The sequence below is a fragment of the Mya arenaria genome, chromosome 3 (genome assembly GCF_026914265.1).
Source record: "Mya arenaria isolate MELC-2E11 chromosome 3, ASM2691426v1".
NCBI classification, from domain to species: domain Eukaryota; kingdom Metazoa; phylum Mollusca; class Bivalvia; order Myida; family Myidae; genus Mya; species Mya arenaria.
In genome coordinates this window covers 41,216,464-41,244,249 of record NC_069124.1, presented here as the reverse complement: position 1 = coordinate 41,244,249, position 27,786 = coordinate 41,216,464, and the positions used below count along the sequence as shown (strand labels likewise).

Sequence of the window (27,786 nt, the reverse complement as noted above, 5' to 3'; positions counted from 1 at the left end):
TTTTTATGAGTTTGCATAAATATTTCATTTTAATTATGTGCCTTTACAATATTAATTGTTCTTTACTTATCATGTTCAATCATATCATATGTGTGCTATTTATTTTTGAAGGTAGGTCGGATGGAAACGAAACGATCCAATCCGTTCCTTTCCAATATGCGTCAAGCAAACGCAAAAACTATGAATAGATTCAATACGTCAAAGCCATTTACAAAAGATAAAACGAACACAATCATGTAAGACACATGTTACACATTTATTATAACAGTATGTCTCATTGAACATATTAGGTCAAAATTATTATACATTGATAAATTAAACATAATGTTGACTATTAAAGGCATAGTCTGAATACGAACAGTTTACAAAGAACAGTTAATCTTCGCTAAGGCTTTTTTCACGATCAAAACTAGTCGATCGATCAATTGTTATGGTGACGCTTGATTTCGCAAACGAGACACAAATACTATTTTCCTAGTTCAATGACAAACAGTTCAATGAAAATCACGCCACACCATCCGGACGATATATTTCTTCAACCCGTTAGAAGGGATGTGTTTCCTGCACAGATATGTCGGTTGTATATTCTACAACACAAATCACCATAAAGAACATACTTTTTGTCAATAAGGATACATTCCAATAGAAGTTGTTGCATGAAATAAATATATTCTACATCGTCTCTTTATTATACCAATCCATGCATATGTGGTTTATACTAAAAAAAATTTGCTCGATTGTAAAGACATCTTCAGCCTGATATGAATCACTCTAATGTCCGTTTCCTGGGCATGAACCAGGCCTGTGTCCTTCATTAGAGGAATCGAGAAAGAACCCCTGTTGGGCTCGAAACCACATTCTCTTAATTGAGAGGCGGACACCTATACCACTCGACCTATCTCACCCCTAATGCATCGATACAAAAAGAAATATGTAAAATTTATTTCGATGACGTTAGTTATCCAAAGGCGGACAGGTCGACTAATCTCATGCAACATTTGAAAAGGAAACACTCCATCGATGTGTTCGAACTTAAATATTCACACCTCAACTTCCATTCCTTAAATGATCTGCCTTTCGGCAATTGCGGATGTCATCCGATGAACGCAACATCTTCTGATATGTTCGGATCGCAATTCATCGCATAACAATAAACATGAAAATTGTTGATATTGTTATTGTTTGTTTTGTGTCTGCAGGTCCCGTAAAATATTAATCAACATTTTAGAAAGTGTTAATTAATGATGTGTTAAATGTTTTTCTGCCATAAGTGTTTCAATTTTACGTTTAAAAGTGATTTCAGGTGGTTGGTCTTTTCCCGCGTTATTGTAACGTCATTTGATAAAATGTTTCCGGTTACGATCGGATTGTTCTATTTACAAAATGGGTAAGAAAGGTTTTCTTAAGTGAAAGGTAGTATTATTTTTACAATTCTTGAATGAAATGATGAACTGTTGGTGTAAATATAAGGAGTGAATTGCGAGATTGATGTCATTATCACACATTAATAACAGAAACCATCTGTTAATTAAATTTAAATGAATAACAAATCATTGTCATGTTTCGTTTTACATTAAAAATGTATCAACAGATTGTTTCTGTTATAAATGTGTGCTTTTTTTTGTTATTTACCTCGTAACAGAATCTGCCATTACTTCGGACATCAATGAACTCCCCTCTTGATGTCACATGGAATATATGGATGGTCTGTTGTAACACAGACAACCGTGATTGTGTTATAAAATATTGTATCATGTTAGAACTTCTGTAATCGCACACAATCTCTCTATTAAACTGCCCGCCATTGAAAGCGACTATTGATGTGCACCTTAGTTTAAAGAATTTCTGAAAGAGTTTGCTTCTGATGTCTGAACACTTAGTATCTGAGGTATTTGCGGCAATGTCACCGTTTACAATTTTCATTAAGGATTCTGCCGCAGCAGAACCTTCAAAACTATAAATTTCTATAGATGTTTGGTCCGCAGAGAATGCTTCAAATTATCTTTCATCGGGAGAAAACTTCCTAAGAAAACAAGGAGGCTTTTCGACATTTACCACTGTAAAATTTGGGAATATATTTGTGTAAAATCGTCTTGCACAGTGAAACTGTGTACCAGGTTTACCAAAGTGTGTTTCCCGTTGATAGAGTCTGTGAACAACATTCTGATTCCAAATTCTTCTTGGTTTCAGAAAACATTCCAGAGAAATTCCATCGTCAACTTCTGCTTCCATTGTTTTGGTTCTGGAGTTGCTACAAAAAGGAGGAAAATATATTACACAGTGTTTAGTTACATAGTTGCACAGATATATTAGGCTGACCCCCACCCCTTTTAGTATGCACAGTATTCTGGATTTTTAGGTGTTCTTGGAGCTTATCATAATATGGGGTTGGTACGGGATACGCAGTGTAATTTATTAAGTACCTTTGTTTAAAATAACCATTAATCGGCTCTTGCTTGATCGTTTCTTTTATTATGATTTTAAGTGTTATACTGTGTCACTATTTATTTGTGTAAGTACATACTTATTACCTTTAACCAATACTAAATGCCTATTATCCACTCTTAAAAATCAAAATCAAAGAGCTTGCATGCTACGTTTTTTTGTGAGTATAGTCATATAACGTCTAATGGAGCGGAAAGTGTGTGATAATGTCTCAGTTTATTTCAGTAATTTTAGGTAAGAATCTTGAGCATATGCATATTCAAAAACCAGTGAAATAAATGTTAATTTTCTTCGCATGTGTTGGATGCACTTGGTTTAGCGGGTATACCCTATGAAGGCTATTCGTTGCAAAAAGTCCAGACGTGTAATTCCCACGATGTGCTTCTTAGTCGTACTAAATATCTCTTACATTTATCAATGTAGACGTGCTATATCTATTTGTCAGTTTTTCCGTATTGATTTGTCATTTGTCATTATAGTAGTCAAAATGTATATTTGTCAGATCTACCCTGTATAAACTCACTAAAACATAGATCGTATAACTTGCCTTTAACAATATGATGATGTAATTTAGAAAGCCGAATCATGCATATGTAAAACTCCAATCCAACAGTCGACACTCGCATTCGTAAAATGAACATTTGCGGTCCAACAAGTCCAGGTTTACAAAAGTGAATTGACAAGTTCAGAATTACAAAGATAGACGATTTCGCCTATACCTTATATGGTAAATGTCACTGAAAGAAATGAAGGTGAATGGGCGGAGCTAACGAATCGGATTTTCTTTCGTTTATTTCCGTCGAATCAAGCAAGGGAGATAACATCTTCGCCTCTTCCTGTAAATTCCCGGTTGTAAGTCCGAGTACTCTCTCTTTATTTCACAATACAAACTAAAATAAACTTCATCTTTTATTTTATTTTGACGATCAATGTTCCTAAATGGGTTATAAATCACCATATTATTTAGTCAATTGCAGTTGGGTGCCCCTAAACCCCACTTCCCACATTTTAAACATACCCACTCGAGGGATCATGTCCAAAAAGTTGTGCCCCTAAGTAACGCCCCTCTAACGCGAGTCCCTGTTCAAAACCTGCTCCAGCAAACCCACGAAACTTTTGATGGACATCATAATGATATCCACCTAGTTTTTTCTGATGTTATACATTAACTATCTTAATAAGCATGTATGGTGTAAACGTGTAATTTCAATACATCATTGAAACAAAATATCCATGTGGATGGAAGAACAACCTTCCAACCCACTTGTGTCCCCCAGTTATGAATTACGGGATCTGCCACTTTCAACCAAAACAATCAAGTGGGGGATTTTAAGAACATGAAAAAATAGATATAGTAAGTCTTAGATTAGAAAAACAAACGCGCGATTTTTCACCTCCAAAAGGGCTAGGGCCGCTTCACCTAAATGTGAAAAAAAGCCCTGACTGTTGAGTGTTGGTGTGGTATAAAAGGTAGCAGCAAGTAATAATTGTTTATTAGCAATAAATTGACTTCATCATTAAAATACTGTATTATTTACTTATAAAATAATATTTGTTACAGTATAATGTACGAGTTAAATTAGTTGTAATCTTAGTGTATTTTATCCATACAGTTCCAGCTACCAGGTAATAAACCTCTTGGGCATCTCAGTGAATAATTTTAACTTAATGAAAATTTAGATTTTTTTCTTCTTAAATTTTAAATTATCTAATATTACTTGCAATCTTTCACATTGCAAAAAGGCAAAAAAGTGTCCTCTAATGGTACAATTTAAAATAGTGTTTATAGTAATTTAAAGCTGCACTCTCACAGATTGACAGTTTTGACAACCTTTTTTGTCCCAGACTCGGCTGATTTTGGCAGCAATGCTTTCTATACAAATAATTAGATTACTCACAATAAAACAGATCTAAATTGTTTGGAAAACTGCCGACATTTTTCATGTTTCTTAAAACGTTACTGTAATATCACTTTTAGCCATAAAACATCAATTTGCGAACGTAAAACTGAAACACTGTATCTGATCTTTTGTCAGCAGTCTTATACCAATGGTATCCAGACATATACGCAAAAATTGGCTAATTCCAAAACAAAAAATAAAAATAGTTCTCAGCACGGTCAATCTGTGAGAGTGCAGCTTTAAAAGAAAAATAAGACAATGGGACTTTTCATTCTTGAAATATAATTTAATGCTAATGACTTACATTTTGTTGTGTTTGAGTCATGTATCATTTTGCATACATCTCATTTCATGCCATATGTGCGTATTAATTACTATTATATAGACAAAAACATGTTGTAATATCATATATTATTTTATTCGACATGAAATAATTTATAATCCATCCTGTTTCCAAATCATAGTCCATAGTGTCATAATATAGATGATTCGTAATGTCCATAATAAGGTTCGCAATGTCCATGGTCCAAAGTATTCATAATTGGTTTAAATAAAGCCGAGTGATAGCCGAAATTTCCGAAAGACGTAAGGAGGAGTTAAGACATGGTTAAGGCGGAGCTATCTATAAATTAAATCAAATTCATCTCGTAAACATATTCAAATGCGAATTACAAGTCACCACCATGCAATGTACTTTGTAGAACTACGAACTGAAATCTGTCTTTAACACACCGCAATGTAAAACTCGGCATGTGACTTTCACAGAATGACGTGTGTTACCATCCACAACTTTATAAACACGACTGAATCGTCTGTTGAATAAATGCAACGAGAAAAAAACTCCAATCGGTACAATTAAAATTTAAAAAGTGCAGTGTAAAATGTAAACATACAACCGATGAGTTGGCGGTTGTAAAATGTAAATTGGTAAATCATCAATGTTACAAACCTAAAATACACACATACACGTCTGGACTTTTGGCAACGAATGGCCTTTATATAGTTAATACCAAAAGACTCGTGTTTGAGGTGCAGAGAGTAGTTTCAACAACATGCCCAAATGCTTTATCTGTGCCAGAGTATTTTTTATGAAATCAAAGTTCAAGTTTTCATATGCGATTTAATAATATATACTCAATTCTTCTGTAATTATTTGGGTATTCTACATATAAATTATTACTTCAAGCAACTGATACTCCATGGTTTTGATTAACTAGTTATTATGTATCAGTATTAAACATGACTATACTCACAAAGCATAGTAGGCCGAAAGCCCTTCAATGCTTTTATCGCATTGATTTTCGTAGTATAGACCGACATGAAATAAAATGATAATAACACGACGAGTGAGGCAATATCAAAATGTGTACTGCAAATTATAAAATAAGTGAAAATATACTTTGTACAACGCAGCTTTATAGTATTTACGGGAACTTCAAACGAGTATGGTAGTCGTTCAAAAACGATTGTTAGAAAATCGTGTCCCCGAACGTGGACAGAGAGAGATCTAAGCCATATGAGTTGTATGAATATTTTGTTTTTCATTCACTGAGGCACAGAGGTGCCATCCGCATCACTTTATTCATATTGTGGCCAAAGCTTAGCAACTTGTGGCCACAACTTAGTAACTTGTGGCCACAAGTTCGTAACTTGCGACCACAGGTTAGTAACTTGTGCCACAACTTAATAACTTGTCCCAAAACTTAGTTAGTTGAGGCCACAACTAAGTAAATTGTGCCTACAACTAAATAACTTATCGCCACAACTTAGTTATTTGAGACCATAACTTAGTAACTTGTTGCCACAACTTAGTAACTTAAGACCACAACTTAGTTACTTGTCGCCACAACTATGTAACTAGAGGCCACAACTGAGTGACTAGAGGCTACAACTTAGTACATTGTGGCCAAAACTTGTGGTGAAGAGGGAAAGATGAAACAGCTGTTTTGATTGACTAAACTAAATCGTGGCCACGATTAAATAAGTTGTGGCCTCAAGTTACTAAGTTGTTGCCATAATTTATAAAAGTGTTGACACAATATATTATAAATAAAGTGTTTCAGATGTCACCTCATTGTCGGCGTAGTTGTATAATTATTTACTCGGCACATTAAGTGTTGCAACATGGTAGATAGCTCAAAAAATATATGTATATTTTTTCGATTTGAACTTGTATTATTTATATGAAATGTGATGTACGCTAGATCGTCAATCGATTGAATCTTTAATGAAACGACGAAATGCTTGCGCCTGTGTCGTTTCTTACAAGAGCTGATTGTTGTTTATACGATAAGACCTTGATTGGATGTTCTTACCTGTACTGATTTACAAAAGGTTGTCTTCGTCAGGTTTTGGTTTGATGTTGATCTTTAACCATACATAAACCCATTTTAAGAAAGCTGTCTACTTTATTTTATTTTAAATCTAGAGACTAGGGTTTCATTTTGTTGCTTGCAATGAATTACCCCTTAACATTCATTCTGCAAAGCATGCGTACGTAACACAAATGACTCACGCCGAATTTCATATTTGGCTGTTCGGTTCCATATGTACATATTCTAATTTATGTTAAACTTGATCTGTTCTCAAAACAACCGCATGAGCATGGTTAAACCTTATTTGGTTTTGCTGTTTATATGCCTTGTTACTTGCGATGCCAAACCTCTACCCATATCAACTTTTTTACGCTGACTGATTAATGACTAGTATACTTTATGGTAGGTTAGGAATTTCATTTTCAAAAACATGTATAACACGTCTGACTGATAAAGTCTTCGAAAAGCCAAAATGTGTTACCAGAACCTATTAACATCACAATCGTTAATGGTTCATGTCTTTCTAATCAATATTGATTTTGCGCGCAGAGATACAGAATGCGTAAGTTAGATCAATTCAAACGGTAACATTCATGCTTAGACATGTAACATGTGGGTTATAATATAATGTTTATTGATTACTGGAATATGCAATAATCACTTCAAAATAAACTTTATTTCAGTGCCTACCAATATGTCTAGATATTTTATGGAATAAAAGAATGATAAAAGGTGCATATTTCACATTTCATGTTTTAATATTTTCGCTGAATTAAATACGAACATTTCGTGGAACAGACGGATTACCATTTTGTGCATGGCTAATTTTAAATGATTCATTATAATTTTCCCGAAACTTTTAAAAACTATGCAAGAGGAGAAAGCCTTGATAACATTGGACCAGGAAGACACTCTAGAGGTGGAACATTTTGATTTGGACAAAGGCTGGGCATGGGTCGTTTTAATAGCGTGTTTCTTCGCATTATGTATCCTAGGTAATGCCCAGCTGTCTGTAGGGATCATACATGAGGTCCTTCTGGAAAGGCATGGAGCTTGTTTGGCCGTAACATCATGGGCAGGAGCCTTGAATGTCGCACTAGTGTCATTAACAGGTAGTTATATTGTATTTGTAGAAGATGGTCAAAATATTGCCAAAAGCACGACAACACTCATAAATAAAAACTTATCAAAGAAAATTCCGTAAGTGATTTGCATAAAAAATACTTACAGTTTACATATATATATATAACTTTTGCCTTTCTAATTTATCAACCTGGAACTGTATGGTTTTGCCATTAAAGCCCCAGTCTCTAGTTTAGTATGTCTGAATTCGGTACATTGTTTAGACCTCTAAACTCAAACTTTCGTGTAACTTATTGCATTAGCAGTTCAATATCATTAAAATTTACCATCATACTAATATATTGTGTGGACGTGTAGGTGAGAAACCCTTTCATTAATTCCAAGCGTTTGCATAAATATAATTTTGAGTTGTGTCCCATTCACTACTCTGATGTCAAAAGCGAAGGTGAAGTGTTTAAAGCTGCACTCTCACAGATTAAACTTTTTTTGTCTTGGAACGAGCCAATATTTGCGAAAATCCATGGTAACCAGTTATTTAACACTGCTAATTAAAATTAAATCACAGATTTTTATATTTAAGTTCAAAAATTGATGTTTTAGGCATTTTTCTTAAACCGTTAGTAACGGTTTAAGCCATAAAACATTAATTTTTGAACGGAAATATGAAAATCTACGATCTGATTTTTTGTCAGCAATATTATATCTTATGGTTTGCAGATATGTACGCAAAAAAATGCTCTTTTCAAGACAAAAAAAGTTGTGAAAATGGTATATCTGTGAGAGTGCAGCCTTAAGGCTAGTATAAGAACAAGTTTAATAAATTGATTCATCGGCATTGAAATAGTGCCTTACTAATTTGAAATGAAGTTTCTAAATATAAATCCTTTTATAATTATGAAGATGCGTAATTTATTGTATCATACAGAGTTATATACAAGAATAATAATGATAACAATTAGTTGTAGTCATCCTCGGACTCCTTTTGCTGTCTCTGGGTTTATATTGTTTGTTTACTTCTTGGTATTTGATAAATAAAGAAACGTGTGTTTGCATTATTAACCAAATAAAAGCATATTAATTACATATATGTTGGATATGTTATGTGGAGATTCCGAGAATAGCTACCTGCAAAACTTATTAACGACAACATAGTTTATCAAACCGTTCATGGGAGTGAAATATGAGCCTACACATTTCACAGAATCATCGGGGTCAATTACCAGTATATAGTTGGTAGCATCCCCCGATAATGTTATAACACTGTGCACGAGAGTGATAAATGAGCTTACGCATTTCACAGAACATTCGGGACCAATTGTCGGATCAAATATGGTAACATCAACTGATATTGTTTTAAAAGGTGGTTTTAGTTAAATTTTCTTAGATCAGCCATTTTTTTATTATTGTCCGATAAACGGTATTTTACTTTTCAATGGGCTTTCTGGTTCTTCATTCAACCGGAGAATCTGGATATCTACACACGGAGACTATGTTAAAGTCAAAAAGTGTTTTGCCAACATTGTCTTAAACCCTTGCTGTCACCATGAAAAAGATACTAATGTACCCATAAACGTATGTCTATGTGTGGAATACCTACTTAAGTCGTAAAAATAATTAAAACGCACGATCCACCCTGGTTCCAAAATGAAATCAGAAAAGCCTTACAACAAAAACAACAAGTAATCATATAAGCCAACCGTTTCATACATACATATAATTCATCAACGTTGGAAAACCTTGTTACACATACAAAGCAAGCTTACTACAAAATACTTGCCTTGATAGTTTACTGAAGCAGTTCTAAAAATAATTCTAAAAGAAATTCGTTTATCCGTCATCTTCACCTAAATACTTCATATATTGTCTAGTATTTAAATCAATGACTGACAAGGATAATCTTCTTAATATCTTTTTCCAATAACAGTTTACCCTAACTATATACTGTTCTATATATTATTGTATATGATCCTGTGCTTGCAGCATATCGACTTAACTATGATATGATATCTTGCCCACGGGCAAAGATAAAACAAGTACCAGTATGGAACTCCTTTTTTATTGTCATCACACAGTTACCTCCATTTTCAAAGACCGTCAGCTGTAGCATCATGGAAACCTTGTCTTGTGGACATATTTAAAATTCAAATAAATTATTTCTCGCTTCAAATAGCACCATAAAAACGTTTTCTCGCTGCATTTTATAAATAATGCTGCACTCACCTCAGAGCTCCAGCGAGAAAATACCTGTACTCTTTATTTTGTTTAACTGAGGTCGGAGTAAAAACATCTGTCATAGCCGCTTGTGTAAATAGGTTCATCCCCATCCTCGCGCAGGGTGTTATGCGGAAACTCGGTAAACCTCGCTTCCACTAAACACCAATCGCTCGGGTGTGGATAATCCTATCTTACACTCTCGGCCTTGGAAGATACTTATAATCTTACTTAACCTTTGCGTTTTTCTTGTGTATAATTTGTTTAAATATATCTTGATTGTCTTTGCGTTTACGTCCATATCTTTTGTATATTCTCACTTGTACAAATTATTTACATAAATTCTTAAAATGAAACTTAAACATTTTGATATTTGAAAAATTGAGTGAAAAAGTGAAATAGAACTATAAGTTAAGGCCTTATATACCGCATGCAAAACTAAAATGACTCTGTGCCTCACCGTTAAAGACTAGGTCTTCTGCCGACGGAAATTGTTTTCTGTATCGTTTTTGTTTAATATTTGTTGAAAAAAATAACTTCAATTTTAGTATTCGTATCTTATCTATTTTTTGATTTTGTGCTTATGTTCGAATTTTGATTTATTCTACCTTCGAGTTGATAAGTTATGTAATGGACACACTTTCAATGTTGCCTTACTAATTAAGACAAAAACTATTTCCTTTTAAACCTCCGTCAGTATTTCATCGTATTGATATGCATGAAGAAAGTTGTTTTCAGTATATATTTTATAAAGAAATGTTATGTACAGAAGAGTATAAAATATCTTACGAATCCGTTTTTGTCATGCCACTTTTTGACCCATTCGATGGCTCGATTGCATTGTATTTGTATTTTACAGCGCCGTTGTCCACGCTAGTGTTAAACCGGTTCAGTTGTCGAGTTGCCATGGTTATATCGAGTCTCCTTTATGCACTTGGTTATATTTTGACTGCATTTTCGCCTCATATAATATTTTCGATTACATCCTGTGGGATAATTGCCGGTAATATATGCCTGCTTATACATACGATTACTTACTCTTTTTTTGGCCAAATGAAATAAGAAACAAGTAACTTAAAATGTATACCATCGCATCCCCAAGCAAGATGAGTCACACACGTCGACGTAACTTTGAATATAGATATATATTATAAACACATATTGTTCAGTTAAATTTTGGCAGTAAATTCTTGCTGTGTATATTACATGACGTAAGTATAAAATATGGTTCCATTTCTTTAAAAATTCAGAAATAAGTACTATTTATAAATTCCAGGTACTGCTGGAGGTATCGGGTATACAGCGACCATTGTTGCAATCAATTTCAGTTTTCAAAAACGTAGGAATCTCGCGAATGGCATTGCGCAAGTCGGAATTGGTCTAGGGCCTTTGGTGTTCGCCCCATTGATGGAAACTGCTCGAAATTATTATGGGACTACAGGCTTTTTCTTCATCGTTGCTGGAATAAACTTACATATGGCTGTATGTGGAATGGCATGCTTTCCAAACCAGCTTGAAATACATTTACAACTAACTCGACGTTCCGATGCCTTAAAGTACGACTATTCGACCAGTTCTTGTCTTAGTAATTTGTTGAAGCCTTATGCTATGATCGTAACAAATAAATATGTGTTTTTACTTTCCATGTCATTTTTCTCGTACTGTTTAGGAATATGTATTGTCAATTTACATCTTCCTGAATATATTGTCTCCAAAGGATTTTCTGCCATCCAGGCTGCATGGCTTATTGCATTAATAGGTGTTTGCTCAGCGTTTGGGCGGTTGTTGACAGGAATCTTAGGGAACCTGGAAGTTGTGCATGACATGACTTTGTATGCTGTGCCGTCGATTATATTATCAGTGGTAATGTGTACGTACCCGCTGTTTGAGAACACGTTCGCTGGACACGTTGTATTCATCGTGACTTACGGACTCCTTTTTGGATCGATTTTCGTCATATGCCAATCGGTGAATGTTCATTATGTTGGAATAAAGAATTTGTCCGTTGCATTAGCTGTCGAGTATATGATAAGTGGTATTGGTGGAATAATTGGACCCGTTTTGGCCGGTAAGTCATTTAATGAATTACAACCAAATCATTATAACTTGATAAATAAAAGAATAGAACTCTGAGGAAACACAGTTTAGTAATATATATATATTTATTTGTACATTTTTTTGTGAAATTATAAATTGGACAAACAGACAATCCATCCTCTCGTCTTACCAATTTATTTTAATGGCAGTGATCATCAATAGCTTTAAAAATTTTGATAGGACGTTTAATGTTAAATAGGTTTGCTGCTAGACAAAGGAGGATCGTATGAGCAGTCAATTTGCCTTGCAGGTAATTAACCCAAATCTTTTTGGCCTTCTCGCCTTCTTCACTTCATAGTCACTACATGTGTTTGCATGTATTTATTTATTTATTTATTTATTTATTTATTTATTTATTTATTTATTTATTTATTTATTTATTTATTCATTTATTTATCTATTTAGTGGGGAGTGTTATTAATTAATTCGTTCGTTCGTTCGTTCGTCTGATCGTTCGTCCGTTCGTTCGTCTGATCGTTCGTCCGTTCGTTCGTTTTTTCGTTCACTCACTCACTCACTCACTCACTCACTCACTCACTCACTCACTCACTCACTCACTCACTCACTCACTCACTCACTCACTCACTCACTCACTCACTCACTCACTCACTCACTCACTCACTCACTCACTCACTCACTCACTCACTCACTCACTCACTCACTCACTCACTCACTCACTCACTCACTCACTCACTCACTCAAACACTCACTCAAACACTCACTCACTCACTCACTCACTCACTCACTCACTCACTCACTCACTCACTCACTCACTCACTCACTCACTCACTCACTCACTCACTCACTCACTCACTCATTCATTCATTCATGAAACTGATATTTTTATTTATCAATGTTTTATCATTATAATTTATGTATTTCTGTACTTTTCTTTCAATACAGGTGGTTGTATTCTTCTTGCCAGCATCATAGGTCTGATGACATTGTGTTTTCAACCCACAAAGCCGCTGTACGATGTCTGTTCTAACGAAATCGACGATGTATCACTTGCAACATATGAGTGACATATAAACACTGAAATACATTATCGTTCGTTTCATTGATTTTTGAAAATGGAATACATCTTGCACCGACTCTTAAACTGTTTGCAGTGTTGCACTTATCGGTACTGTCAATAAAAAGTTTCATTCAAACCGGGACTGTTGTTTCCATAGTTACGATGCGTTGTGTTTTTCGAAGGATATCTCTTCCATGATATATTGGCAATCTTATCTGATATAAGGGGACAGAGCGTAAGAGAATCCTTCTAAAACGATGTTGTTTCGGCCAGATGTTCTTTTGTTACACATATCATATTTAAGAGCACAGACTTAACAAATAACAGAATTTATTGTGTTTATTTTTCGAAGTTTTCACCTTAACACATCTCCGATAGAATTTGGTTTGTGTTAATGTGGTCACTGTTTAAAATGATTGAAAACTATTCGCAACACTAGATGATATTATTGTTTTAACCAAATGTTGGTGACACTTGAGTGATCCATGTTATCTTGTCAAATTTGGTAACGATTCACATTTTAGGACATCCAACAATTACCTATGGACACACCAAGAATTTCCTGTCGTTAGATTTAAACATCGAGGGACAACATAAGCACTCCGCACGAATACGTACGGACACTTCAGACCTACCCGAGAACACATTGAAACAACACACATATACCCAAGAACTACTCAAGGACACTCCATCACTACAAAGAACATAATGACACCCCATGACTTTCCTAGGACACACCATAACTACTCAAGGACATCCGAAAACTACCACGGACACTGCAGTTCTACTCAGTGACAACCCAACGATTCACCAGGATTACTCAAGAACACTCGAGAAGTAACCAAGGACACCCAGGACTACCAAAGACAATCCAACACTACTCAAGCACATCACAGGACTGCCTAAAGGCACTCCAGTACTACTCAATGACACTCCATGACTAATCAAGTCACTCCCTGACTAATCAAGGACACCCCATGACTAATCAAGTCACTCCATGACTAATCAAGGACAACCCATGACTTGTCAATGACACATCATGAATACCCAGGAACACAACAAAACTATCCATTAACACCTTGAAACTACACAGTGACCCTCAAGACCTTCACAAGAGCACAATAGAACTACCGAAAGACACTCCAGTACTACCCAAGGACATTCCATGACTACCTAAGTTCAACTTGCAACTTCAAAGACAATCCAGAAATACAAAAGAACACCTTTAAACTACACAAGAACACTCAAGTACTGCCCTTTATTACTCCAGAACTATTGAAAGACACTCAAGACACAACCCAAGTACACTGCAGCACTATCTATAAAAAATACTCAAATACTACCTAAGAACACAAGAACTACACAAGAACACCTTGAAGCTTCACAATGAAACTCAAGAACTACACAAGGACACGCATACACTACCCAAGCACCTTCAGTTCTACTCAATGGTAAACCTTAATCACACCAGGACTACTCAAAGAAACTCCATGACTACTACAATAATACCCAACGAAAACATAGGACTACACAAGGACACTCCAGAAATACAAAAGTACTGCCAAACGGCAACCTGCGCTACCGATGGACACCAAAAAACCCAACCCTGGAACAACTTAAAAAGCATTCCATAACTTAACAACGCGGAATAATCCAAGGACGCCAATGACGACCCAGGGACAATCCAGTACTAGAAAATGACAACTCAGGACTTTTATGGGAACTTTCCAGGAATACCCTATGAATACTTAAGGACACACCTGGGCTTTTAAAGCATACTACACAATGCCACCCCAGAAGAAGACCTTTATACTACCCAAGGCCATATCAAGACTACCAATGAACACGTCAAGACAACCAATGAACACGTCATGACTACTCATAAACATCTTTAAAGTACACGAGGGCACACCGGGACTACTCAATGTCACTCCAAAACTACACAAAAGCACCTTAAATCCCAAGGCCACCCCATGAGTACTCAAGGACAACCCTTTTCTGCCCAAGGACACTGCAAAACTACAAAAGGACACCTGATGACTACCCAAGGACACCCCAGAACTACAAAGGGACACCTAATGATTACCCAAGGACACCCCAGAACTAACAAAGGACACTATTTAAGGAACTACTCAAGGAAAGCCCAGGACTGCCATACGACATCAAACGACTACCAAAATGACTTCAAAGTTATATGTTTGATAAAAGATACTTTTGTATGTATAATGTTTTCCTATCTTTTTGTACACACTATGATTAAAGTTTTCCTCGCCTTTTAATTTATATAATACCTTAATACACTTGGGCACGTTTTTACTGACACTATATATTGCCTTTTTAAAAATACTTAGTTAGGTATTTGTATAAGTCATTTGATAGTGTCAAAATGTATGTGATTAAAGACAAAGATTGTTGATAAATACGGATTCACATGTATAATACTCCTTTTTAATTCATTACCAGTTACTGTTTTATTCAACCCTTTACACAAGCTTTTAAAGTATGTAAAACAAGAATTGCTGTAAAAAAAACATGTTTGCCAAGAATGTGTGTGTTTCCATGTAAAGTTTCAAAATGTGACCAAATAATAAAACGTCGGAACACAGTTATGCTCTTTCGAAAAAATGCGGCGTTTGAGGTTTCGTTGAAGATAGTTTGTCAAATTATCTTTAAGGACATTATGCCCAGCAGGACTACCATTCGCAAACCTAAGACTGGGAAAGGCAGATCTACAAGAAAACAAATAGTTCAGTTTGTTCCATTAGGCAGAATGATATTATAAAATTAAAGTATACATGTCCGGCCTATCGGCCTTCAATATGAACCATGTTTTTTCGTAAGAACATGAGTTTTACAACTTTATAGACATGACTTCGTAATAGTGCTTGATGTCTGCTGCAAACACGTTATTCTCTAAACTCTTACAATTAAGCGCGCGGTTGCTTTGCTTACTCTGCCCTTCTTATTTATGAAGTTTTTATATAATATATGTTAACTATAACACAATAAAGGCATGTTCGGCTTTGGCGAGTTGATTTGTTTATACTTAGAAAAAAAAAACAGGTTGAGTAAGTTTTCGTGAAAGCATCTAATTAGGTTTTGAAAAGCTTCTTATATGAACTCCTAAGTACCTAATAGCATAAGTGCCGACATAAATGTCATTAAGTAAAAAATTAATGATTACTAAAGGTCGGAGTGAGCGTAACGAAAGACCTTTTCTTAATATCTTGACCGTAAGGGGATATGACGTCGTCGTTTATTTATATATTTCGCTCTGATTGGATGAGCACAACTTCATTTAACGAATGCTATGTAACTATGATTGGCCTTACTTTGATGCAAACGTAGGTTGTCGAAAACCTTATTTGACTAAAATACACAGCTGCAGAAAGCTTAATAATAATTTGTATTCTTGAAGAATTTTTATTTAAAATTTAAATAGAAGGCTTTGTCGTAGTGTGTCGTGTGTTCATGCTTCATTTTGAATAAATGTAATCCAAGATACCATTCCTGATCAAAGATCTGTGCGTATCAATCTGTGATACGCGGCCTAGGTAGGAGGGGGGAAGGGGGCAGGGTTTCAGTTTTACCCAGACACTTGATAGAATTTTTCCCGTTCCAACCAAGGCAACGGGTTTGCTAAAAACCAGGTAGTAAAACTGTTAAATCAGACGTTAAACAATATTGAGAATTATTGGTGTATAGCTAGTTTACTATCTAATGTTCAAATATTTACTGTAGTTTAGTCTTGTATTGGCGCTGTGACAATCGATCTAGTTAAAGCAGTTTTCGTTCAAGAACATTAACGTTTATAACAATTAAGAAACACATTGACCAACATAAACCGTTCAGTGACATGTAGTTAGCAGAACATTTGTCTTAAACATCAGAACTTATATGTGGCTTGTTCCAAGGAGAAAGTTGAGAACCATGTGAAATACCGTTAATTTGCTTATAAAATAACAAGCATGTAATTTTTTGTTGAAGTACATTTGTTTAAAGGAAAAGATACTTCAGTACCATGTATATATATATACTATATAAACATTAGTTAATAACGTTATATACATATAACTTTATATCTTTAAAACAACTATCAAAATTACAATTAAGCTACAGGGTCGAGCCAAGTAGTCAAAATTTGAAAACATAATCCCTGTTTAGAGGCACAAGACATGGCCCCAAACGTCAACGACCTAATTAAACTACATTTATAACTCGATCAAAACCCGTTCGACCTTAGATCCTGCCGTTACTAGAAATGACCTTCATCAGTATTAAATATAACAATCAATGTCAATGCTCTTACCAGGATTAACATTGGAATGTGCAAACAAATACCTTGCCGGTCGTATTTAGACGTTCGCCAAGGTAAGCCACTTCAGATCAAATCCATCTTTTATAGGCTTGTCCAATTAATGATTGTTTTCTAGAATTTTTTATTCTTTTTTTCTTTTATAACTTGCTAATGCATCAAGAATTAGAATATATATATATACATACATACGGCTTACATCTTCGCATTTTCATAATAAGTTGGCTAAATACTCTGTAAATAAGTATTTAATTTCATTTTAAAAGACCCTTAGCTCAGTTCATTCCCTTTAAACAGATATTGTTCATTTATCGGTGGCGATAGCCGGGCGGTAAGATCAGAGAGTCTCTTATATTCGGACTGATTATCACCAACGAATGGTAAATGGCTCTTAATCACATGAACATAACATATTTCAAAACAGAACACATAATAAAGCTAATCAGCGTTTATATTACTTGTCCATCATTGCGACGCAAATTACATCTTACCCAACATTTTAATACTACTCTTTGTATTGTATACCGCCGTTATAGTGGATCCCATTGCCTAATAGTTTGATGGTTGGTCTTTGTTTTTCTCAACAATCGCTTCCAAGATAGTATCATCAAATCTCGCGAAAGATTATAATGCAGTAAGTTGATATCGCGTAATTCTTTTATTCCTATGTGAAATAAAATTAGCTACATAAACATCTTATTTATAAAACGATATGCTACCACCTGGTGGGTTTGTTCTCTATTTATTGGTGTTAAACGCATATGTGTATTTTTTATTGATGTATTTAAAAAAAAAATACGCAAATACTTCCATGCCCTATTTTAACTTAATATAGAAAACAACAATATTTATTCATTTAATTAGTAAGTCAGTAAGTTAAATTAATTCATAATCTATTTATTTTTATGACCGTCAAAAATCAGATTTAAAGACACTTTTGAAAGCTTATTATAATGGTTTATTGTGTAAAAGTATAGTTATCTAAATATAAACTGGCAAAGCAAACAACAACAATAAACTAAAAATAAAAACAATTATACTTAAAACAAATAAAACACTTAAATGAATAAGTGTACCGTATACAAATTAGGCCATAATGAGGACTGAAAATAGTAAAAATGAGTTGAATGGATAAAATGTTCCATATATATGTCAGCTACTAGATATTAAAATACTTCATCATTAATAAATACTTGAAAACAAATATGATAATAATATATATAAAGAAAGAAAGAAAGAAAGAAAGAAAGAAAGAAAGAAAGAAAGAAAGAAAGAAAGAAAGAAAGAAAGAAAGAAAGAAAGAAAGAAAGAAAGAAAGAAAGAAAGAAAGAAAGAAAGAAAGAAAGAAAGAAAGAAATATACCATTTTTGAGTTTGCCGTAATAATATGTTGCTTTAATGGGCATTTATATACATATTTAATTTTAATCAAAATTTAAATCGTGTTTGTCGGTATTTAACTTTTTACGTAAATCCTTCTGTTGGATTTAATGGTTTCACCGTTTGTCTGGTCACAAGTATAGCAGTTTGAACTTAAATTTTGTTTTCTTCGTTTGATTCACGATTTCAAAATATATCAAACATTAGTATTTTGACATTTTGATTTTTATTAACATGTTTTCTGATATTCAAATACAGAAGTTGAACTAAATTAACATTATTTGGTGGTTTTAAAGATGATTTGGATGTCTACAATACTACCTAAGCAGGTATTCTTGTCTTTCGGAATGCATGTTGCAAACAAACAAAAAGTTCTTCTAAACTAACACAAGATGGGTAGGTCCTGTTACCAATGTCTGTATTATTCCATCTGCAATTTTGAATATTAAATCCTTGCGATGATAATATCCATTTGCTGAAAGCCTTCCTATACTGTGTCTCAATATAAACTCATCTAAAAATTGGGAATCATATTAAAAAAAAAAATAGATCTATGAAACAATGCCTTGGAAAATTCGTGGGGCCGACCATGAACATAACTAACAAAGTTACCTATTAGTCTTCCTCTAAATCTAACCAAATTTAGGATAATCTCTAATACTCAGTGATAATTAAGCATAGGTAGAATCGCAGTAAACCTTTTACTTATTCTGCCCATATATTTGTAAAACAGATCAATTGTATTTGGGTTCACGTGAAAAATAACTTTAAACCAGTACTAAATCAAGTTTAATGTACTAAACGACATAATATCTAGTCTTCCCGTCCTTGTTAGGATAAAATCATTTGGTATATTAGTTGATACATATATTTTTTATATTTGATAAAGTTCGAATGTATTCTTTTAATATATTTTTTTTCTGATAAAACCCCAAACTTCAGACTCAAACAACACAGCTAGCTTGATAAGTTTAACAAAGTGTTCAATGTAAAACTGTAAATGTACAAGGAGTAAAACAAAATTATTGAAAGATTGACTTAATTTGTATACATGTTATATTGCCTTTTGCGTTTGTCTGGCTAGAGTTTTGTGTGGCATGCATCATAACAATATGGCACATGTTTACTAAAGTTAATTTTAGTATTATTTATCCCAGAAGCGCAGAGTTTCGCCATCTGACACAAAATAATGCCTAAGTTGCAAATCCTCTTAAGTGAATTTTATATAAAGTGTAATCAGGCGTTCATTATCTAAATATGGAAGGTGTAAAATCCAAAACGGACTAAACAGTTAAAAGGTGCACAACAAAGGTTAATGAAAAAATGTTAGTACATTATCATGTTTAACTCATTTCACACAAATAATGAACACAAAAAAGCAAATGTTTTTTGTAAAGATAAAAAACTATTAGCAATATTTTCGCGCTTTTCTATAAAAAAAATTGTTGGCATGTTGATATTAATAAAAACATAAACATAAACATTTATAAGGGCTAACATTATTTTAGCCGCGTCAAAGAATAAACGTTCCATCCCATCGTTTTAACTCAATCCAAATTGGTGCAGCAAGTATTGGGTTCAGTATTGGGCTCAAAAATAAACGTCATAGATTTATTAACGTTTAGAACATCTGAATTGAAAATTACGATTTGAGAATTTTTCCTCCTTCATTTTTATTTTAAATATCAATATCACACACATAATTTTGATCGAGTGCGAACACTGTACATACGCGACAAATTCAAGGAACAAATCTTGTGAAATAAGTTTTAAATTATGTTCAATATGGTTTCATCATGACTGTTATCGAAAATGTAAAAAGGTTGAAAAGGGGGTTTTAAGTGTTATGACGACCGCGATGATGTTTTGTTGGTGAATTTGACCGTTGATGAAAATGATGATAGTTAAGCCGATTGATATGATGGGGAGTTCGATGTTAATCAGCTTACGTTAAACTGAATGGTGCAAAAGCAAGTCGCATATCTTTTAATAAAATATATCCTTACTAAAATTCACCTCGACGGTATTAAATGTCCCTTTGAAAAGTATCTGCTCACTATTGTCGTAAATTGCCATCATTGGTTGCATAAAAATGAGATAATCATAAACAGAGTAACAGCCGGTGCATAAAAGTAAATTATAGGTGAGAGCCGTGTATATAAGTAAACATACAAAAGTGTAATATGTTTGCGCGTAATTGAACAAGATGAAAGTTGAACTTGTTTTGCTCGTTTGTTTTACATTTATTGCCATAGAAATTCATGGTTCTGTATGGCATTTACCTATTGAAAAGGAAAAGGGTAAGTTTTTTTTTTATTTTTAATATCATTCATCAAACTATGATATTGTGGCTGCGAATAATTAGTCAGTACGTGTATTGATCATATAATGAATATTGAATCACATGTTGGAAATACCGACTCTGTAGAAAGTTTTAAGGTTGTAAATATACAATCACAATGTACAGTAACTAGAATATCTACCCTTAAATAGAAGCTAAGTTAAAGAAAGATAATTTTTAAGGAGGGGATAAATATTTTTTTCTACATTATTTTTTAAACTCTGAGATGACATGTTCCAAGTTTCAATTATATTTCGAATTTCTTTTTTAGAGTACATGTAAGTGTCGAGACAATGTTTGCATTGTAAAAAATAACGAGTGGAGATAAATCTGCAAAACAATGCAAACCCAGAGTTATAATTGTTGCCATGTGCACAACTTTCCATCACTTTCTATATATGTATGAAACAATTAATTTTTGACGTTTTGACAAATGTTGGATCATAAAAATGCTTTCATTATTTTTTAAAAACGAGTTTAGTCCGCAATAAAGATCGACAGAGTTATAATTATTCCAACTTGTTCAGCTCTACATAGGGTATACGCCTATGTGCAATGTTTCCATTGAGTCCTTTTCGAAGTTTTTGAGTAATTTGCTTGTCAAAATGTAAATTATAAAAAAATGACCAAGACGAAATAACTCTGAAATTAAGCCCCCGCCCCCCCCCCCCCCCCCCTCGGTTTGGGATGTTTAATCTTAAATACACACGACATAGACGTTACAGCCTAGGAAGCCTGAAACTAATGTTGATATAGCTTGCAACCCAACCCTATTGTTATATTTGTGTGATTTGTTTCGTATGTATATATTAGTTATATGTCTTGATGTTTACATAATCACAATACTGTTGAACTAAACTATAATTCCAGTGCATGGTCGGACGGTTAGATTTTGCACCTACGAGAAGCGTCGCTACCTGCCTCGTTCCTCTTTTAAGGACTACGACAAATGCCTAAAGTGCAATTGCTTGAGGAATGGGCTCTTTTGTAGCATGTGAGTTATACAGGATGAAACATTGATGTTGAGCTGGAGCGTATCCGCTCATATAGCTTGGTGGTACTAAGGGGAATTGTAAAATCCTGCTTAAATAGGGAAATAATATCTCATGTATATGAGACGATTGCACCGGCAACCAACTTGAAGGTTCAAAGTTATCGATGTCCAAAGTATTCTTTAAAATATTATTGTACATTGTCGTACAACTGCCGTGTACGTTGTGACATGTTGTCGTATAAACATATCTGTTCTCGCCATACAACTTTACTATCGATGAAAATGAGCAAAATACATTACAATACGGGTAACATTCGACTTCCTCAACATAGTGATCCGAAAAAAAAATCTACGCGCATGTACTACAAATGGCCACCAATGCGCGAGTCGTTCACGAGTATAATATCGTTATGTGAACAAGAGTAATTTTAAATAAAGTTATGTGTAGCATACGTTAATTGTATTAGCGTTTCATGTACTTTTCAACAAAAACAAATGGCAGTTCTGAAAAAAAAAATCATTTTTTTCTAAAATATAAACGATATTCAAACGCAACAAATGCCGAAGAATATCGAAGGAATCTTGTCATTTCAGCAAAGAAACTCGTGCAAATATGTCAAATATAGTAGATTTGGTCCACAGAATATCGCGCTACCAAACATAAACAATTTAACAAACATTCCCCTTAAAATACAACCTACATTTTCAGTCAATGAAATGAAATAACGGCTCCCGTCAAGTACTAAGCTTATTCATTAAAATTCCGACTCTTCGCGGATGGATTTAAGCTCCGCCTACTGAGATTCAGCGTTCAAGCGTTACCATATTAGGAAGTTTACTATTCATTTTACGTCATACGTTTCACACCACGTGATCATGTTTACACTGCATGTTTGTTTCGCCAAAACAAGAGCGCCACGTAGCGAACGCCTACCAGGGTACGTTCGTAAATGTTTATCGAAAAAGAGGCTTATCGCAATTATTAAAGAAAGTTATTAGCGTAGTTGTTTTCTGGAACCAATTCTATGACAATAATTTTAAGTGTCACCACCATTTTATCATTTTATCATTTTGATTTCTATGCAACTTAGCATAAACTTAATATAACCTTTTGGCCACGAACTTGCTCCGTTTTAGTAATAGTTAGATAACATGAAGTGAATTCTTAATTATTTAGAATAGGTGGAGTGAGCGTAGCGAACAAGTCCTTCTTAATCATTAAAAATTCACTTCATGTTACCTAACTGACTTAGAATACAACCTCATTGGCTGATACATTGTAAACGCAATATCTCACGCAGGGAATGTGTATCGGATGATTGGCAATAGGCGGACCTTTAAACACGCGCGGAAGTTGAAAATCTTAATGATTAAGTATACTAATTAATGGTTTCCAATCTGCAATTGCATTGGCTTAAAATGTAGGTTGTATTCTAAAGGCTGTTCTGAAACTCCCGAAAAGAATCACACATTTAGACATAACTTTATTTTTTCAGTAAAGTAACAATGAAAAGAACATGGATTTGACATGAAAATCAATGGTCAGTGATAACATTACAACCAAAGAAAATAAGATGATAAGTTATACATTTAAATTAAACATGGGAAAATTGTCCTGAATGAACATCAATAACATGTATTCAGCAGCATTTCTAAGTCCTACAAGACTAAGTCCTAAAACTGTTAGATTGTAATCTAAATCCTTTTACCGCATTTTTCAAGAATAACTTTCTGAACACATTCCGGCGGAACCAACCGTAAAGATTCAGAAAATTTGACATTGTATTCTGTAACGGTAGGTTTTAGTCTTTTTCAAGGTCTTCAATGTGGACAGACTCAGAATTGACATCTGGTTGTACTTCCGGTCGTGGAGCTCCCAACGTATTGCTTATGTCTTTGAGAATCTTAAACTCTTGTGCAACATGTCACTTGTCCAGAATTGTTATATATTATCCTCCCCGTAGTAGCAATTCCCGCTTCAGCGTAAAAACGCTTGAACATCTGGGACATTTGATTGACTGGATTAGTACTTGCACTTAAACGGGATATGTATCCAGCGGCATCCGGTAAAGCGGCCCTCGGTTCGGAATGAGGCTGAGATACGTTTCATATAGCAGCACAAGGCAACGAGGGTTAGACGGCTCCTCATAATGTCTGACTGGATTTACCTCAATACGGCGGTGGGTGAGCCCACCTTGCACATTCTTCGTCAAACGGCGTGTGTAAACGAAATATTTCCGGTTATGTTCATGGTCGTTACTTATATGAAATTGTTCAGCGGCACATTGGCGATGTTCTTCCATCCGCGAAGCGCAAACGCTTTCCCGTTGTAAAAAACACTGCGTTGCTTAGACCAGCTGCGGAAGACAAGGAAAACACTCCAGTCTCCCGTATTTTAATCTCATTTGCTATCGTTACCGGATCTGTACGTTTCTTGTCAACCCCTATTTCCTGACATGTTTTGTACTTTATCCTGGCATCTAGCGTTTTTTTCTGAATTCTTGAAAAACAAGGTCATCGTTTTTGAAAAAGTTAAACCGCCTACCAGTGCACTTGTTACGTAAATGGCGCTGTAAACCAGCCACAATTTGGGTCAGTGTATTCGCAGGGAACTCTGTGCCATCTTTTCGGCGTATTTCTACAATAAACTGCTGCATCCAGAAGGTCAGGCGCTCATCACTTAGGTCGCAGACATTTTCCGCAATCGGTTGTCCGTCAAGCTCGTGAAGCGTTTCGGGTCTGGAATTCCTGTGTGTCGCCCATTCTTTCAAAATATTCGTTGTCCAGGCATTTGCTTGTCCTGTCTTTTTCGGAATCACTTTTTCTTGCTGAATTTTGATATCCTTGGCAGAAACCGGCTCCAAAAATCGACCATTTCCAGGTTCAGTTTGAACAGAATGCCCTGGTTCATTTTTCACAAAATCCTTGATTGGAATGTTTATTAACTTAGTTAATGAATTAGTATTATTCATCTCAACACAAGCATCAAAATCGTCTTTAAACCAATCTAACACTCCAATATCAAATGAGACATCGATGTTGGACCACTTTCAAATAATTATGTGACACAATAGGGTGCTAAAATAACTACACACATGTTTCAGATTGAGCGTTTAAATTTGCATATGTATCGGCCAATCCAAATGAAGGTTGCATTTTAAGTCAGTTAGTATATATTAAGTACACTCGTAATGGTTAAGAAGAGGGCTCGTTCGCCTAGCTCTCACCGATTTTACTTAATATCAACTAACTATTACTTAGTACCGTAGTTTTAAAAGGCTCTTTTGTGAAATTAACTCTGATTGCGAGATGCAAAGGGTTTATTAACCCTGTTTACTATTTTGTTTCTTGTTATTTTAGAGAATGGATCGAAATGATAATCACAGTATCATGAAAGATATATTCATATTTGGGAGATATTTATATTAAAATAGTTTTATACTTTGCGATTGGTGTTTTTGAAAAATAGTTTATTTTTACGAGTAGTGCATATGAAATATATCTTTCAAAGTTTCGAGCGGTGCATCTAAATAATGTGTTTCATATTCTGCGAGTTGTTAATGTAAACAATAGTTTCCATGTTTGCGATCGAAGCTCTGTCATAAACTATCAAACAAATACTAAGGGCGTTTTTGTTGGTAATAAAGTTGTTTCGGTTTTATATCGGTTTCACAAACTGTGTATTTGTTGAAACAGTTTCAAATAAAACCAAAACCAGTTTCAATCGTTTTTTAACGAAAACCGAAACCGGTTTTTGAAACTATCGAAACCTCTACCGGAGGCGGTTTCATCGGTTCGTTCCATCCGAAAACTAGTTTACTTCGAAAATAACATGGCGGATAGTGATCAACTTCGTTTGTTGAAACTCAATCTTTTTTATAATAATGCCTTACAATCGGCAATGAGCTAAATAAAAAGGGTTAAATTAGTAATTGTGTAGCTCAGTAGCTACAGTAGCTCCGCCATATTGTTGAAAATGTACACAAAACCATGCATTTGTTACTTCAAGCAAAACTATCAAAACCGGTTTCGTAACTGCTGAAACCATTGAAATCAAAACTGAAACTGGTTTGGTATCAATAAAAACGCCCTAAATTAATATTGTTGATTAAGTTGTTTAAGCTTGCTTTACATCCCAGAACTTTAAAGCATACTGTTTCGTTTGGAACATACATGTCAGAAAACGGCACTAATCGCCCTACTACACCGGAGTATTTCTTGTTTTTCAGAATGGCTCCGCAGTGTCAAGCTACAGAGCCTTCTATCTGTAAATGGGTGAGGATTGGCTGTAAGGGTTACTGGGTCCTCAAGAGCAATATGGATAAGCGCTGCCCAGCAAAACAGATTCCGGCACATTCTTGCGTCATCTAATTATGACACGGGGATGTACTGCGTATTGTTATGTCTAAATGATAATGAATAAAAACACATAGCATTTTCTTTCTTTTTATTGCATTGCTTATACATAGTGTTTCAATGACACGATATCATTTAATAGAAGAGGCATCACTGAAACAAGATGATTAAACGAGAAGTAACCGGCATCACAATATTTGACAAAATAATCATCAATTACCTTTTAACAACCATTCTATTTAGGTGAGTTTTCTACCCTCCGGTGTATTAGCTTAAAAGTACTGCTTCATATTTTTTGTTATCACGACGACACGAGTGCATTATGAGAGCGGCTGCTGTGAATATGTTTGCTGAACTTTGACTTCTTGCAATTATTTTATTTATGATATTATATATTTATATATGTATTATTGGGTATGTAAATAAGCTATATCCATTTCAGCATGTGTATGCGTTTGGGAAAATATTAAGCGCTTTTTAAAATACTTCCTAAAAGTTAAACAATTTGATATGAATTTGAGTTCAAACGTTGAAGCCATTTTATCATTTGAATATTTTTGTGTTAAATGCCTTAGACTATCTATTAAGAACATAGCGTCATCATTTGTGTTATCTCGTATATTGAAAAATATTGAAATCACTTTTCTTCCTTGAAACAAAAAAATAAACATTTTTAACCTTAAAGAAGCCATAAGTATATTGCAATATAAAGACGTTTGCATTTTGGCAGTACTTCTGCTTTTTTAATTAAATCTACTTTTGTCTTAAACACCAAAGCACATTCTGTGGTCAAAACATTTCATCGATTCATAATTTGATAGATTTGTGTTGTGTCACCGGCACCGGGTTCAGGTAATTAATTCCCTACAGTTGCAATACATGTATACCTTATTTACTATAGCTTTTATATTGTCATTTCATTTGTGTACGACCATGAATGGTGCTTATGAAAACTCTGAGTGAACGGTAAATCAAAGTATTAATCGCAAACAGATTCAACTTTTTTTTATTTTCTGTAATACAATTCACCGAAACGTTAACAACTTACTTGCATCAGCCGCGTCAAAAGATAAAAATACATTTCCGTCGATGAAACTCAAACCAAATCAGTGCAGCATTATCATTAGACCCTGTATCAGTGTCCTTCCGACGAAGCTTATATGGCGTAATTTATCAGGTGGTACACACACACTGCTGTAAGGAGTCTAGGATAAAACAAACACACGTATTATATAAATACCTTTCCTAGCAATTTTTAGACAAACAAATTTCACACACTGAGTTACATAATTGTGTCAAGAGTACATTATTTTCCGTCTTTCGATTAAGTT

General features: G+C 34.4%; 1 protein-coding gene across 1 annotated transcript; it reads left to right on the top strand.

Annotated features, from left to right (window-relative positions):
• The first annotated feature begins 7,249 nt into the window (after positions 1 to 7,249).
• On the top strand, positions 7,250 to 26,470 carry LOC128226024 (uncharacterized). The gene is made up of 3 exons (XM_052935923.1): positions 7,250 to 7,773; positions 21,976 to 22,099; positions 26,329 to 26,470. Exons 1-3 carry the CDS (start codon positions 7,530 to 7,532, stop codon positions 26,468 to 26,470), a joined length of 510 nt encoding a protein of 169 aa, XP_052791883.1. The 5' UTR covers positions 7,250 to 7,529.
• Positions 26,471 to 27,786: the final 1,316 nt, after the last annotated feature.

Excerpts from the sequence above, each read along its gene's own strand:
- LOC128226024 (XM_052935923.1), top strand. The coding sequence starts at position 7,530 with ATGCAAGAGGAGAAAGCCTTGATAACATTGGACCAGGAAGACACTCTA. Across the intron at positions 7,774-21,975 it reads CGCACTAGTGTCATTAACAG|TGCATGGTCGGACGGTTAGA; the intron begins GTAGTTATATTG and ends CTATAATTCCAG. Across the intron at positions 22,100-26,328 it reads AATGGGCTCTTTTGTAGCAT|AATGGCTCCGCAGTGTCAAG; the intron begins GTGAGTTATACA and ends CTTGTTTTTCAG.